This window comes from Gallus gallus, chromosome 9 (genome assembly GCF_016699485.2).
Source record: "Gallus gallus isolate bGalGal1 chromosome 9, bGalGal1.mat.broiler.GRCg7b, whole genome shotgun sequence".
Lineage (NCBI taxonomy): Eukaryota > Metazoa > Chordata > Aves > Galliformes > Phasianidae > Gallus > Gallus gallus.
In genome coordinates this window covers 22,043,591-22,059,983 of record NC_052540.1, presented here as the reverse complement: position 1 = coordinate 22,059,983, position 16,393 = coordinate 22,043,591, and the positions used below count along the sequence as shown (strand labels likewise).

The following is a 16,393-nucleotide window of genomic DNA, read 5'->3' as shown; positions in this document are numbered from 1 at the left end:
CCCCTGGAATGTATGAATTAATGCAGGCGGTCTGCTGGCTGCCCAAGCTGGGGCTCTTCAGTCAGTTAACATGGAGATCCCGTGGGCTACCCTGGGAAAACTGAGCAGAATGTGTTTCTGCTAACAGATTATTACCCTGATACCCTTGCAAGGCTGGGAGCTGGTTTTCATTGGGGCACTGCGGGGTGAGCGATGATCAAACAGAGCCCGGCAGAGATGCTGTGCACAGAGGTGCTGCTGCAGCCCAGAAGGCAAACTGGTGTGCTTCCACAGCTCCTTCCCAGGCACTACAAATGACACAGTGGGTTAGGAAGACACGAGTAATGTGATATTTGAGTTCAAAATATACATCTTGCAGCTTGGGTAAGAATCAGGCATAACCTCTTTGGTTGGAGCTAGGTGGTCTTTGGTGTCCCTTCCAACCCAAGCCATTCTATGATTCTATGACATGTTTGAATAACTGCCTTTAGTTATTAATTGGGAAAACAGGTCTTTGCTGCTGCAGTTTGGGGGTTTTCCTGAGCTGGAGGGGCTTTCTGCCCCCGTCTCTGTCCCTGCCCCCTGGGGAAGCGCCGTTGTACAGCGATGGGCAGAGCTGTGAGGCAGAGATGCTCCAACAATTGCACACATGTCCAGACTGGATTCTGAACAGTAATTTTTAACTCATGGCCTCTGCCCTGATTTCTCTGCACTGGTACAAATCCATGGGTATAAATAGCTCCACTGACCTGAATGGGAATTGTGGGGCACGGTGACAGCACAGGCTCACTGCCTGCTGTTCCACGAACATATTTCTCTCGGCATGACTTAGCATCTGCAGGATTCTTCCCTTGGACACTACGCTCGTATTAGCCTTTGGAAGCAAACATCTCCAAAACAGACTTTAGGGACCAGTGCATTTATTGTTTGAATATTTATTTCCCAAAGGTATGCGCAGCTTAGAAACATCCAGGGAATGTTTTTTTCCTTCCTAAGTGGCCTTGTGCAGAAGTGACCTCTGTGCCTTTGCTGGCAGGGTTGGGGAGCCCGGCGTGCAGTGGGGACGTGGCTCAGTGGGCATGGTGGGGATGGGTTGGTTGGGCTGATGATGCTAGAGGTGCTTTCCAGCCTTAACGATTACACATATTTCTGCAGCTCCACGAGCACTATTAACATCTGTATTCCACTGAAGTAGGCAAATGAAAACTGCAATAAATTTCACAGTATGTTTACATTCTACCAAGTTTTATGGAGGCACCGTAATTCATCGCGTGTTCCAACAGAAGCGTGGATCTCTTCCAGCTTAATTTTCCCAGGCCTGAGCTTGCAGCTGGGTCGCTCCCGGTGTGACCTGTGCCAAACATCTCCCAGTTGGCCACTGTCACCAACCCCTGCTCAGTGCCACCTGGGGTCCGGGCACAGCAGCACAGCTGGCCCACAGCCACGGTTGCAAGGGGCAGTAATCAATGCTTCATGTTTAATGACGCAAAACTGAAATTAGTATGGATTTTATGTCTCCTTCTCTTCCCAATTATGCAAACGTTACTGTGCCCCTTTTGTAGTTGCCTTATGTTATGGCTCTTAGACAGGCAGGCTGGTGATGTTTAATTGAAAGGCTGAATAGTCAAAAATGTCACAACTGATTTCGGTTTTTACTTTTTTTGTTCCGTCTTCACCCTTAGGTTAATAGAAAATGATGTCAAACACAAGAAATGATTTATGTAAGTTGTGCAGGTGTTGTCACCCTGGGCTATATATAAAGTCAATTGCAAATTGTTTTCACATTCTAAATTACCTTACGGTGCTCTGGGACACGCTGAAAAAAATGACCAGCGGAGTAATATAGGAGAATAAAGGTTATCTTCTGAACCAAACTGTGCTTCAAGGAAAATGATTTTGGAAGTTGCTTATTTTTAATGTGCTGGGAAAGGCTGAGCGTAAAAAGGAAGGCAATGCCAGGCAGTGTGAGGATGGGTTATTTCCAATGGTGGGTTATGGGGGAGCAGCCGGGCTCCTGCATCACTTGTGCAGGGTTAAAAAGCAGCAGGTGAGAGCTCTGTGCTTCGCAAAATCGGTTGTAGTTCCCATTGTAATGAGGTAAGAGAGGCCATGGGTTGACATCTTTGTGCCTTCATGGACTTCCCATGTGTGCTTTCATTACTGGCCAGGTGGATATTTCTGGGGCAATGTATTTATGCTATGTATTATTAAAGAGGATAGAGATGCACCTTCGTGAGTAAATCAGGTGGGAGGAGACCAACACTCTTCTTCTGCAGTGGCTGTGAGAGCAAGCCGTGCTCTGCAGCGTGTCCCAGTGCTCCCCAACCTGCAGTGAACCACGTTGGCAGCCCACAGAGATGGTCTGGCAACAGGAAAACAACTTAGTGTGGATTATAATCTGCTTTAATCCTAGGTTTACACCTGCTTAGAACAAATATATGTATTTAAACTGTTTTTATTGCATTTCACATTGCGTAATGCAATAAATAATTCTTCTCATTTTTAGCTCAATTACAGATCTCCATCATCCCTCAGCTCCCAGCCCTTCTGAACACAGCATAGCACTGCTAGAAAAACACAACTTAGTTTTTAAGCCCTTTGTCCCTGCTGAAATTCATGGGGGATTTTTCCTGGACCCGTAGCGTGGATGCAGGGAACCCCATCTACGTCTGCAGTTCAGCTCTTGGCATCTCTTCTATTGAAACAGGATCCAATGCAAATACCCCGGTGAAGATGGCAGGCTATAAATCTCACCCAGCAACTCTCTTAATTGTGCAACTAAATACAGTTTGATTGCAGAACAAAGGGAAGTGCCCTTTGGTACAAGCCGATGCTCATTGCCTCTTACCAAGACCATCTTTCAAATCACAGCAGCCACGTACCTAGCAAACAAAGGAACACTTTCCTCTTTCACTCTGCCTATTGTTTTGTGTAGGTCTGGTATTTACGTGCTGGGTATATTGATAAAGGTGTTGCTTTCTGTGTAGCTGTGTCGTACATTGGGAAGCGTGCCCCGAAGGCGCTGCCAGGGGGAACGTTGTGCTTTGTGGTTGGGCGCAGTGGTTGGAGCCTGAAGGGGGATCTCCAGTCTCAGCCCATGAGCACATTGAAACATTTCTCTCTCTTCTTGCAGGAAGAGCTCAGAAGGCTCCAGAACAGCCTGGAACAGGTCGATGATGGCAAATACTCCCTTCAAAGGTAAAGGTGTGATTTCCACAATATCTCACACGTGTGTTTTTTATTGTACATCTATTTTTCACTTGGTAACATACTGGATCTACAAGATCTCGCATCCATCCCACAAACAATTCTTATTTTTAGTTGAAAACAAGCAGTGAAAACTGCTGCTGATTGGGTGGTGTAATTAAGTGTCCAGTTCAAGTCTAAATAACTCCACAGGTTGGGGTCTGATCTTACAGATTTTCATGCAAAGGCCTTTCATTCACATTGCCAGTCCCATCCAAAGCAGTGTCCCAACATGTTTGATTTTTATCTTGTAGCATTTTAAAATTGCTTTCTCAAAGCAATCGTTGTGCAGCACCGACTCCTCAGTCACCATCTATCACAAGGAATTTTTCTTCATCTTCTTGTATGGCCTTTGCTGATGTAATTCATTTGCTGCCAGCATTACCATTGTTATTTCCATTTTACTCTCCAGCTTTTCAAATGTAGCCCCAGGGATGAAAGTTAATTTAGCAAGAATATCTACTATATTTGCCAGTGTTTTTGTTTGCAGCAGCTTCTTTGCTGGGGGTGCCTGTCTCTGGGGCTGGCATCTGGGTGGTTCGGTGCAGAAAGCTGCAAGGACTCCAGCAGGCCCCAGTCTGGGAACTGGGTCCAAATTCCTACTTCTTGTTAAGTGAAGTGGGGCTGGACGTGGGGATCCAGATGCCTTCCCCCAGAGGCTGCAACACATGAAAACGAGCAGCTCTTGTATGGTCTTGTCAAGTTTTCTGCATTAATTCACAGCGACTGCAGAAGTGTCATGCTGAGACATATTAAACCCATTTTCTCTTCTGTTTCGTAGCCATCAGCTTGCCATGGATGAGGAAAATAATATTGAAAAATATCGTATCAACTTACAGCCCTTGGAAACAAAAGTGAAAATGTAAGTAACCAGGAATGTGGTTTCTGCATTTAAGTGCTGCTGAGTTTGTCAGAGTCCTGAACCTCAGAACCCAGCTTGTGTGCATCCCACAGTCCTGTGCAACTCTATGTGTAATGAAGCAGAGCACAGAGCAGGTTGTGCTTGAGCCCCAAAGCCACTGGCAGAATTCTGAGCTGTCAGGGTGGAGCGTTATGCAGTTGTACATACTGAAGTTCACCTTCAACAGAAAAGCTGCACCTCATGTGCTATACATGTTAAAACATTAATGCTGTCTTTAAATATTAAAAGGACGTGAAGTTTCAAATTAAAATCCAGACAGTGTCTTTTAGGCATGCCAATGTAAGGCCACTGAAAAGAAAAGCCCAGAGAGCTTCTGAGAGAGGTAGCTGCACCTTAACTTCAGTTTATTCTCGTGCTGTAGAATGGAAAGTACATGTAAGCATAAATATGTAAATACTACTGCTGTGTGTTCTGCAGTGGAGCATGGAGCTGCGGTGATGCGAAGTATAAATGCTTGAGCTGTGAAGATGCAAATTCTTTTTTAAAGCAAAACACATTTACTGGAAGCTCCTCCACTGGCATTTGCACTTGGGGGCTTTAGTTGGTGTTTCTGTCCATCTTGAAGCTGTTGAATGACAACAACACGGGGCTTGACCTATCCGAATTGCTCTAAAATGCACGTTGTCCCTTGGCACAACGTGAGGCCTCTATTGCTGTTACCTGAGAGCAGGGGCTGACCCTCACCTCTCCACAACCTCCTGCCAGAGGGCTGGAGAGAGCCGTGAGGTCTTAGCAGCAACATCTGGGGGCTGTGTGGGTTTTTTTTCTGCTTGTAGAACTTGGAGCAGAAGTGGCACCTTAACTACTACAAAGGCAAAGTAGAAAGAATTTCCCCAGGACAATAAACATCCGTAGGAAAGGCTTTGGATCCTTTGGGTTACACCAGAAAGCATTTGTGAAGCTCCCTGAGGGAGGAAGGAGCACAGTCCACATTTCATACCTCCAAAGTGCCAGCAGAAGTGGTGCTGGGGGTCACAGCAAGGGGTGCCCAGGCTGGTGCTGAGCCCCCAGGGCTGCACTGTGCTGCTGGAAGAGCAGCCAGGGAGCTCTGCAGGCCTGAGAGCACCCCGAGGTCAGGGTGCTGCAGCCCATCACCAGGCACGGTGAGGGTTTTGCTGACTTCATCTGCCAGTGAATCAAATCTTAAAAATCCCCAAAAGGGACGTTTCAGTCTCACTGCAGTGCTGTAGCTCAGATGAGTCTCGGGTCAGAACTCAGCCCTGTTTTTCCATGGGGTTGGCAGATTGTTCCATAATTTCCTTTCACATCCGTGCTGTGAGCAGCACAGATTTGATAGCGAGCATCTCTGGTGGTGCCGCACTGCCACCTGCCGAGCTGCAGCCCGGGGAAAGCACTCCAGAGCGCTGCACAGGCAGATGCTCAGGGGCTGTGGGCTGGGCTGGCCTTTCCCCTCCTCACAGTCGAAGCTCAGGGTTTGGAAGCAGAGTTCCTGCTGCCCTCCTGCACATTGCTCTGGAGCAGTTTTAAGTCCCATTGGCAGTGGGAGGTGGATTTCAGAGGGTGCTGGGCTGGCTCCGAAGGGCCAACCACGTCTGTGTTACAATCTTCATTACTGGTGTGAGCATAACATTTTTATGCTGTTCATCCCTTTAAGCAGATAATTGTCTTCCTCTTTGTTTGCAAGCTGTGAGAGAATTGCTGAGTTAAGTACAGTCTTAGATTTAACTGGCACAAGTGAATTAAGGATTTGAGATACAGAATTGTATCTACTTAACAGGTGTCCCAAGACACACCAGTAGTGCTTAATATAAGACATACAGAGGTAATAAAGAATTCCATCTCCTTAACAAGTATCTCAAGATATGCTAGCAGTGACAGTGGAAGTCCTACACAGGGCAGCAGTGCACAATAGTTGTCCGAAACAAAGCACACAGAGATAAGACCACCACGTTTAGGTGTTGTACCGAGGGATGCAGTATAGTGGCAAATATTGGCAACAGGTGGGTGGTTGGTCTGGATGATCTTGGAGGTCTTCTCCAACCTCAGTGATTCTATGGTTCTTACCATAAATCCTTCCTGTGGATGCGTTCCCCAACTGTGTGCTTTGCTGTCCGCCCAGCATCCAGCGCGCATGGCGGCAGTACCTGCGGCGCCAGGACCTGCGCCCCGAGCAGCTGGGCAAGCGCAGCCCCTCCCCGCCCTCCCTGTCCTCTGACAAGATGAGCAGCTCCATCAGCATGAACACCTTTTCGGACAGCAGCACGCCGGTGAGTACAGCCTTGGGCACGGTGATCTTTGGCTCCTTTTTGATGGTTCTGTTTGAGGACTTTGGGGAAATGAAAGTCATTGCAGCGTCTCAAACGGACGTGCAAGGGGACAGTTGGGCGTCGTGACCGGGTGTTGGCCTTGTGCAAGTGAGACGCACATCTTGGAGATACTGCGTACTGCATACAGCAGTGCTACTCTCAGTGGGAAAGGAGATGTTTCTGAAGTGTTTTGGTTTTCCTGTAGGAAGTGAAAGTCTTCTCTTGGGTATGTGCTGGGCATTTTGTGTTGGTGTTCTCCAAAAAGAAAAAGGGAAAAGTGGCAAATTCTGGTGTTTTTCCGAGAAACCAATGTGTTTTCTGGCATTGTTTTGTTCTACTGAAAGAGACTTGGGGAAGGGATTAAAAATTAAACTTGATTTTTGAAGCAATGTACCAACTTGCATACTGGGAAGCTGCTGGTGGAGGCTGTGCTTGTCTTGTCACAGTGACTCCAAACCAGGAGTCCAAATACAGAGCCAATTTTAGAAAATATTATGTGGCTTTGTGACTGTCCCTGGAGTAGGGTTTTTTAAGTCAATAAATCAGATAGATATCGAGCCTATAAATACTGCTTTCAGCTTGGAGACAGCATACATCTGTTTTGAGGCAACAGTGGACTCGAGCGCACAAAGTAATTCAATAGTTTCAAAAAATACAGGAGGTGAAAATGGCCACAGTGCGTGTCAGGCTGTCCCGGCAAGTAAAGGTGAGGTACGCCGTGTTGTCCAGCTGGGAATATGCTCTGCGGGTCATTGCCATGAGGGCATGGTGCTTAGTTATGGAAGCTTTGGTGGTGGTTACTGGGCAGCATTTGGTGGCTTCCAAATTCACTGCATAGTGGAGAAGGCATTGCCAGTGGGGTTCTTAAAACAGATGAAGCCTTTGTGTGAGGAGGTTGTGACTGTTAGTTCAGCTGCACCTTTGGAGCCCGTTAGCTGAGTCCAAAGCTGGAAAAATGCCCCATGGTGTAGAGCACAGCATGGCCTCAGGGATCCGCCATGACTTTTGTGCATCTGGTCTGCAGGTTAGGAGGACATTTCAACTTCTTCCTCCACTGGGCCGTGTTATCCATGTTAGACCTGACAAGAGGTGAACTGCTTTCCGCAGCTGCTATTTCTGTGGCATGGCTGTGGTTGGGCAGGCAGCATCGGGTTTGACAGCATTTAATGAAATATTACTGAGAGTGCACTGCTCTATTTTTAGGTGCCACGTGTTCATAGCTGGAGGCCAGGATGATGAAGTGTGTCTCAGTATTGGGTTATGTGCCGATGTCTCACATATCAAGTGAATTAAGCTCCTGTAATGAGAGAAATGACTTGGGGGCCCGCTGTTACCCGGGGCAGAGGCACAGCCACCGCCAGAGGTCCCCCCCGCCCCACACACAGAGCTCCTGTGGGGTCCCCAACCCTCCACGGGAACCTCCTTGGGAAAACAATGCTTTCTCGGCACCTTTGCATCTTGCAGGAAAATGGGTCCATCTCGGAGTTGTAGTGGTGTGAAATGTGCAGCTTGAGACACTAGAATTACTGTGTAGTTTGCTTTAACATGGGGTTAATGCCCGTTTATATCACTGCTGCATCGTGCTTGTTTAATGCAAAGGAAGATGGGAATATTGTCTGACTCTTGTCTAGTGCCCGGTGCCAATAAGCTTTGAAAAATCAGGTAACATTTCTGATGGCCAAAAGAACCCATTCTCTCCTTGGCCATTGCAGTGCCAAAGGTTTGGGGTATCTGCACTGCATGCAGGTTGGCTCTCAGCTGAGGCAAGCACATTATAATGCCATTTATTTTGCTTTAGCAGTGTTGTTGCTGCCCTAAGAAATAATCTTAAGGCTAGTCTTTGTGTAAAAGTACACTGTGCTGAGCAGTATGGAGTCTCCCACACAAAAATTTGGAAGAGAGGGAAAGTCAAAATGAAATTCGTACTCCCTGGAGAGGTTTTTCATCTCTTTTCCAAAGAGGCAGAATGCAACTAGCATGCCAAAAGATGTTAGCAATGAGCGGTGATTTGCAGATGGGAGAGAAAAATTTATGGAGTATTTTGAGAAACCACTGTCACAACAGAGCCACTTAATTCAGCTGAAATCTAATCCTGGTTTTCAATTTCCTTTCACTGTGCAAGCCTTCTGGTGCTCTGCTCAGCTGCATCGTAGGTACTTCTGGGGGTGAAAAAGTAGTCGACTACTTGAATAATGAAAGACAGAAAGAATCTTGTGTCCACAAAACAAATGAGAGCCTGTAGGCTAACTGCAGCAGATTACTGCAGCTGGATGCGTATTGAAGCTGCATACACCAAATACCTATTTGTACCTGTGCGTGGGACCAGCAGATGTGGTAAGGTAGATTTTTGAAACTCTTAATTGGATGAATAATACCTGAATACGAAGGGTCATCATGTGCAGCAGGTCTGTGGCTGAAGAGTGTAGAATAACGTTTGGTCATTTGTAGCTGAAAGAGATCTTTGAGCTGTTTTCCAGTATTTCTGCAAACCTCCTGAGGCATTTGTAAGGGGAAGTGAGGAATTACTTGGGCTGATAAAAGTCAGAGTTAAAAGTGTTTTTAATCTCTCTTGCCCTTGAAACTTCCCTGTTCTTAGAGAATAAGACAAAATGTGCGCATGGGTAGTAGAAAAACTGATTGAAACTTGGAAACTGAAATCCTTTGAAAAGCCTGTATACCCAGTCAGAAATGCTCAGAATCAAAGACACGGCCTTCTTGCAGCACACACATAGCTTGAGTGCAGCATAGGAGGAAGGGCAGTGCACCCACAACCAGAGAAAATGATTCTAACCCAGAAGTATCAACACCTGAGACTGAGACTGAGAAGGAAATGGTGAAGATGAATTTCAAAAGCATGGAAGATTTTCTGCTATTTAGTCAAGCAAAGTACCGTAAATCACTAAAAGATGAACGAGTGCCTTCTATGTCATTGTCTACAAGTGCCAGTACAACATTTTAAAGTCCTTTTAGTTTTTAGGTTTTTTTGGGGGGTGGGGGGGGTGTTTTGCAGATGAACTTTAGAGGATAAAGACCTGTAATCATTCACGGTGTGATTTCATCTCTTGTTTAAAATAAATTGGTTCTCATTTAAAATATCAGGCCAAATTGTCTAAGTGCCTGCTAAACTGCTCTTATGTGAATTTGACTCTTAGGTAACTGGTATCAATTATGGGTAAAATCAGAATACTAAAGTTCTACCTGAAAGTAACAGATCCCCTTCTTCCTCCTCTCCGCCTCCCCCAGTATCATTCTTGGCAGTGGGGAAAAAAAGCAATGAGGCCATCTCAAAGTGTTTGTGCTGTAGTATGCGGTGTTCCCTTGGGCCTTCCTCCCAGTAGAATACAGATATAATGAGCAGAATGGATGTAACTTCAGTGATGAGATGGGAAACAGATTTTTCCTGTTAGACTACAGCTTTGTAGGCCACGGAGAAGGGATTTGCCAGCTCTGTGTGTGTATGTAGTGCAGGCTATTTTCTAGCTATTGGAAAATGCCTACTGTCAATCACTTGTCAGATTACTGTATTAGGAGCATACAATAAGCATCTGTACCGTATCCAGTTACTTCTGTTTTCCTTTTACATTTTTAGTTTAAATGAAGAAGAAGAAGAAGAAAAAAAAATGGAGCAACAAAAGGATTTGAAAATAATCTTCTTTTATTTCTTTCTTGTTAGGGTGTAGAAAGGTGGCAGAATTTACCTTCCCCTGTGGTCTGTGGCTGAGTTCCTGGTTTTATTTTCCACCAGAAATAAACAGTATCTGTAGCTACTCAGAAAAAAGAAAAAAAAAAAAAAAAAAAAAGATGCCAGATAGGTCCCACTGGCAGTTGGCTGCGGGTGTGTCCTGTTTTTCTGATAACATCATGTCTCTTCAGATGGTTCAGTCTCAAAGACATTATCTGTGAAAGTCACAGAAAACCTGATAATCCTCACCAGACAGGCAAAAGCTAGTGCGAGACAGCCCCGAGTCCAGACTTCTTAGAGGACTGTAGCGGGGTGTTGGCTTTATATTTATTTATTTATTCATTCCTTTTTAATCCAATCCAAAACACTGGCATGGAAGCAAAGAGATTTTTGTCCCCGCTTTGGGTAGGGGTGACCCCGGGGCCCTCCAGCGCTGCCAATAGCGGCACCGCGGCCCCTTCAGCACTGCGGACAGCTCCACCCCGCGCTCGGACCGCACGTGTCCGCCTGGGGCTGCGGGCTGCTCGGGGGCTGGGGGCTGCCGCTTGTTTCCATGATCTTCCTCCCCCAGTGCTGGAGTGGCTGCAAATACAGCATAAAACAAATACACATCAAACACAAGATTTCTACTTTGCCTCACGAGGCTTCCTGGACAGTGAAAGTCATGTTATTTCAAGCCAATGGCAATGTCAGGTGCATTATATTCATTCTCTTGTGTTCAGGACAAAATGGCAATGAGCACGAAGTGAAATGCAGTACGTTCAGTCTGAACACAAGGAAATACTTTTACAGCGTGAAGGTGACTGAGCGCTGTTACAGGTTGCTCAAGTTCTGGAGTTTCCCTTCTTGGAGATATTGGAAACCATCTGATGTGGACCTGGGCAGCTCGCTCCAGGTGGCCGTGCTCAAGCATGGGTTGGGCCAGGTGACATTCAGAGGTGCCTTCCAGCCTCAGCCATTCTTTGAGTCCATAAAGTAATAAGGTGGGAGTTGGAGCAAATTAGCTGAGCACGGAGCATATTAAATCAGAGATAATATAGACAACTGCAAAGAAATGTTTTCAATTCATTGTATTCTTAATTAAGGCTCTTATCTGACTGAATTTCTTGTAACTTTGGGAGTTTGGACTGCAATTAAGAAAAAGCACTTAGTACAAATTAGGAAATAATTTACTTAGCTTACTATTGGAGGAGGGAGTCAAATAGAAGAAAAAATACCCTGGTATTTGATTTCTTCATAATAGTTTTTATTATTCTTTTTAATAATCATGCATATACGGCTTTGCTAGGTTCCACTGCTTATCTTGTGTGTACATCATTTTCTATACTGCAAACTCAAAATAGTTATTTTTATGCAGATTTGATAGTAAAATCCATGACTACCTGCTGTGTCCAGAACTGTGAAGTGGCTTTTTCATTCAATCATAAAATGTACATTGTGTCAGTACTCGTAGTGTGTGGGCAAACATCTCTCCAGAAAATGGGCAGTTCAGACCATTTTTGTCACAACATCCAAACTTCTGTAAAAGCAAAAAAGGAAAAAAAAAACAATGGCCATGCTGTTACCACATGCTCCTCACTGAAAATTTCTTAACTCTTTAATAGCAGTTCGTTTTCCTTGCAGCTATTCCCAACCTTTTAATAGATGTTATTTAATCCAAACAGAGTTTGGATATATTAACAGAGTGGATATATATAAACAGAGTTTAAATATATTTTCCCTTGTTTTAGTACTGGTTACCTTTCATGGTGCAGTGGTCTGCAGTGTAGCCTGAGAGTTCAGGAATGTGTTGATTTTTGGAAAAAGTCTTGGCCAGTGCCGTATGTTTTCAAATTTAAAGTGCCTTATTAGAAGTTGTTGCCCTTGTGGCTTAGGAAGAAATCTCCTGAATGCTTTATAACATGGTGTATTTATAAACTGTGTCACCTTTAGCTAAAGTGATCTTGGCTTTGTATACTGCCAGACAGTGCTGTTTAGAAGCAAGAAAAAGGTCTACAGTCAAATCTAGTCTCCATTCACAGCAGGTTTAAAACTTCTTTTGGCTTCATGTAGCCTGAGTCCAATCCCCAGGGCCTGTGTCTGGAGGATATCTGGATGTTGGGGATTTTGTATATTATTATTGATGGAGCTCTGACCTTTTGGTCCTGGGAAGTTGTGTCATTGTTCCCTTTTGTAGCATAGATTGTACAAATGTGAATTTTGCTTATTTTGAAGGCTGAACAATGCCTGTGCTGCAGATATGAGGCTTGCATGTTTCCTGCTATATCCTGTCTGAAATGATTTTGCAGCGTGCTTTTGTTGAAAGACAGTTACAAAAGGGGGAAGTGGCAAAACCAAGTGATATCAAGTGCGTTTTCCTGCCCAGCCCCATAGCAGATGGCACACAAAGTGAAGGGTAGGTGTTTCTCTTGTCTATAGCACTGACTCCTTTAGCTATTCGGCAGAACTGTGGCTGTGATATCCTACACTTTAGTGCCATTTAAACTTCAATTACTGCTCTGTTGCAGACCTCACACTCTGACCTGGTGACATAAACCACGAAGCTTTTTAGTTCTCAGTACATCAGAGCAAATCAGTGCCTGCCCCTGAGCTTAGTGTCCCTTAGAGCAGCTCTAACAACTGTCTGAAGGTGGTGCACCAGGAAAGGAAGCCAGGTTCATCAAACCTGCTGTCTGGGACTTCCCTCACCACAGCGCAGTCTTCCATCTCCCATTTTTCCTCCTGTTATGTTATTCCCTCCCTCACTCTCTGTTTTCTCCACCCCCCCCCCGCTCATGGCCTCCTCTGTGTGCAACTGTGAGTGTTTTCTGTCTTAAGTTGAGTATAGCAGCAGTTCACTAAATATTCCTCTCATCTCAAGCCATCTCTCTTGGCTGAAAAGGGGAGCCTCAGCTGATGCTCTCCCGATTTTTCTTCCCTTTGGAGCCTTTCCTGTTCCGTTCCTTACTTCTTAGTAAGCAATACAAACCAATCCTGCCCTTCTGTCCTACTTAAAGTAGGAGAATATGCTGTAGTGCATTTAAAGTTACACTGGCAAAATTAGAGTTCCACGTTTAGGTAACCGAAAATAGTTCCAACTTTCCAAATAGGATTCATGCTTTGTCTGACACCAAGTGCAGGACAGCTCTGCTGGGAGGGATGTATTTGAGAAAAATGCTGTTCTTCTGAAAAGTAGAATAGCATCTATAAGCATGATTTAGTAATCCTGTTGTTTTGCCCTTCTTCAAGCTAAATATTACTGCCATTAGTTTTCTCCGTGGCTAATTTGTTTCCAAGAGTAAATATTAAACTATTAGCAGGAATTGCTCAAGTATGCCCCAGTAATCCAGTCTTAAATAGACATGGATGGAGGTAGTGCACAGTAGAAGCCGGGACTGTAAAAATAGGTTTTTACCTCTGGCAGTAACCAGTCAGTATTAGCAGTAGGGCAGTAGTTTGTTGAGGTGAAGCTTCCATGAGCTAATGTAATTTGTGGTGATTAGCACAGTGATCTCCAGAGGCAAACAGAAAGCATGACTTGCTTCAATTCTTACGAATCTGTTATTCTGTATTGCAGAGAAGCTCCGAGACGTTAACTGTGATAAATGAATTAATGCTCTGTGTTTTACATATTTCAAATCAAAGCACTCTGTAGCAACATACTGAGCCCCTTGCCAAAAAAGAAACCTTATAATTTTGTTCCAGAAGGTCAAATAGAGAATTATTCTTTCTGTTTGTCTAGAATGGATTAGTAGAGCCCTCGTGGCAAAATGTATCCAAAACAAAGAGGTTTATGAAATAAGAGCTTGTTTTACTTGATATGAAGGCAGTAAGATGAAAAGGTCTACCTGGGAAAAGACTGAGTGTTGAATTACTTCTGCCCCCACAAACCCAGTTTGGTTGGTATTCCTTCCACATCAGTGCAGTACCTCTAAAGCTACACTCTTTTGGCCCAGTGAATTATTAAGGTTTGGCTCTAAAACTAGAACAAAATATATCTGCAACTTCTGCACATTTGTAGGTACCCAAATGTGCAAGGGATCCCTGTGCTGAAGTCAGTGTTTGTCCTCTGGTGTACATCAACACTGGTTACAAATCATATTTTGCATACATAGGAGCGATGAGAAGCAGAGGTGAAGGGGAGTACCAAAATACTTAAGGAAGTGCAATCCTAACAAGCAGCTCCTTCAGTATACAAAGATACACATAGGAGAAAGAGCAGCATTCCTATAGGGAGCGCTGTCTTGTGTCTGTAAGGCTGCTTTCATCAGTCCGTGAGCAGCAAAAGGGAGAAGGAGCTGTCTTTGATAAACATTTACCAAGTGATTTCTGTATAACATAAAAATGCAAATCCTTGCATTTGCTGTTGAATAACGTGGATGGAAATGTAATTAAAGATCACGAAGACAAATCAACCACTGGAAAGAAAAGGGCTTAATTAGAAATCAAGTATTTGATGATTTTGTGGGCAGCATTAACCCTGATGTGGGCTATAGGAAAGCATTTGAAATTAAGTGAACATGGAAACAAATGTTGTTTTCAATTCCTTTAATTTACTCCACATAATTTTAGCCCTGTGTGTAAAAGAGTCTACACAAAGCTGCTGGCCTAATATGACATCTATCTTCTGAATGGGCATTTTACATAGAAACACTTCCAGCGATGTGTTTGTATATATTTGTGTACATAACATCATCGCTCCAGATTGCCCTGTGTACGTCTAACACTCTTACAAGTGATTTCCCCCGGGGCTTTTTAATGCTGTGTTACAAAAGGACCGTCTCAGTTTGGTTTTGCTGGTGGTAGCAGAAGGCCGATAGATTTCTTTATGCCTGTCTATTGAGTGTCGCCTATTGATGCGGTTAGTCAGTGCGGCACACTTCAGTTGAGTAGTGGCAAAATCAATTCAGAAATGATCTCAGTTGATGACAAAATGTCTAACGAGACACTTCTGAACCGTAATTCTCTGGGAATAGTCAGCAGGGCTGCGCTGCTGGGGCGAAGTAGAGCTATTCCAGCAGACAGGAACAGGGGGTGGCTTTGGGGTGATGTCTGACAGCAGGTTTACCATGTTGGGTATTGGTGATACTTAAAAACAGCAAGTTTGAGTTAGAACTTTGGGTGTTCCAACGGATGTGCTGCTATTGTTTAATTTCTCTGTCTATCAGTTGTGTGGGAGGTATGGCTTCAACTCTGGGTTGTGTGACACCAGGATTTCCCTGGGGTAACTGGCTTTGCTTGCTGTAATTAATTATATTTTGATGTTACCAAAACAGAGGGAAAAAGTGTACGAAGTCTAAGTAATAAACAATGGAGTCGTGATTACGAGGGCCAGAAGGAATTCAATATGTAAAATACATGTAATAGAAACATACTAGTATGTAGGGAGAACCGTGTTAGAACAGCCAGAGCCAGATCCATCAAATTGTGTTAGTGGCTATATCAATAGCAAAGTGTGACAGCATCCCTTTAGTAGTGTGTATTACAGAAGAACAGTGTATCTCTCCAAATATGTTCAGCTTATATTCTCCCAAAGTGGGGGGTATTTATTTCTGCTCATAAAATAAATTTTTAGGTGAAATATACTGGGAAAGCGTACTTTTATCTGAATAAATACTACCAGTTTTAGCTATTTCTCTCACTGCTGCAAATTTAAGGAACAAAGTAGCAAACATTGTTCTGGTCTTCATGAGATTCTAAATCTCTCTCAATAACTACATTTTTGGAGCCAGCTTGACTGCTTACGCATATGAAATAACTTGTTAGGGTCAGCTCAAGTTCATCAGAAAGATGTATGTGACACTTTAGGAGGGTGAATGTGCTGAGCAGTTCTGCCAAAGGAATATATTTAAGGAAAAAGCCCATCTTATCTTAGGTAATTTCTCTGAAAGTGGGGAATTATTCCACATTGGGAGAAAAGCCATTGCAATTTGAGCAGAGACAAAGCCGGCGCAGCGGAGAATCGCCTCCTTGGGGGTGATTCATTCCCCATCTGCTCCACGCACTGCAGAGGTAAGCCCAGGCTGCAAGGGCACTGCTCTTGAGAGAAGATTTGGCAGCTCTGCCGACTGCTGAACGGCCTCCAGCAGCATGCCCCACACTGTGGCTGTATTAAATCCACAGCAAGAAGGGTATGGCGAACCGCACAGAGAGTGGTGGAATGATAAAAGCTGATGTGATCAGCTGGCACCTGCATGGCAGAGCTGAACCCAGATCGACTTTGTATGAATAGCATTTTAGGAGCTCTGAGTACTTTTGAAAAGGTCTTAATTTTAGCATTAAGGTGATGTATTAACTTTCCATGCAGGAATTATCAAA

General features: G+C 44.3%; 1 protein-coding gene across 4 annotated transcripts in view; it reads left to right on the top strand.

The window, feature by feature from the left end:
• Positions 1 to 16,393, top strand: part of SCHIP1 (schwannomin interacting protein 1) — a 131,080-nt gene that overhangs the window by 49,757 nt on the left and 64,930 nt on the right. For all 4 annotated transcript variants that reach the window (XM_046898448.1, XM_040705586.2, XM_025153632.3 and 1 more), the window contains exons 2-4: positions 3,113 to 3,177; positions 4,007 to 4,087; positions 6,228 to 6,375. In XM_046898448.1, the coding sequence (XP_046754404.1) occupies positions 3,113 to 3,177; positions 4,007 to 4,087; positions 6,228 to 6,375 (294 nt within the window). The remainder of the gene's footprint in view (positions 1 to 3,112; positions 3,178 to 4,006; positions 4,088 to 6,227; positions 6,376 to 16,393) is intronic.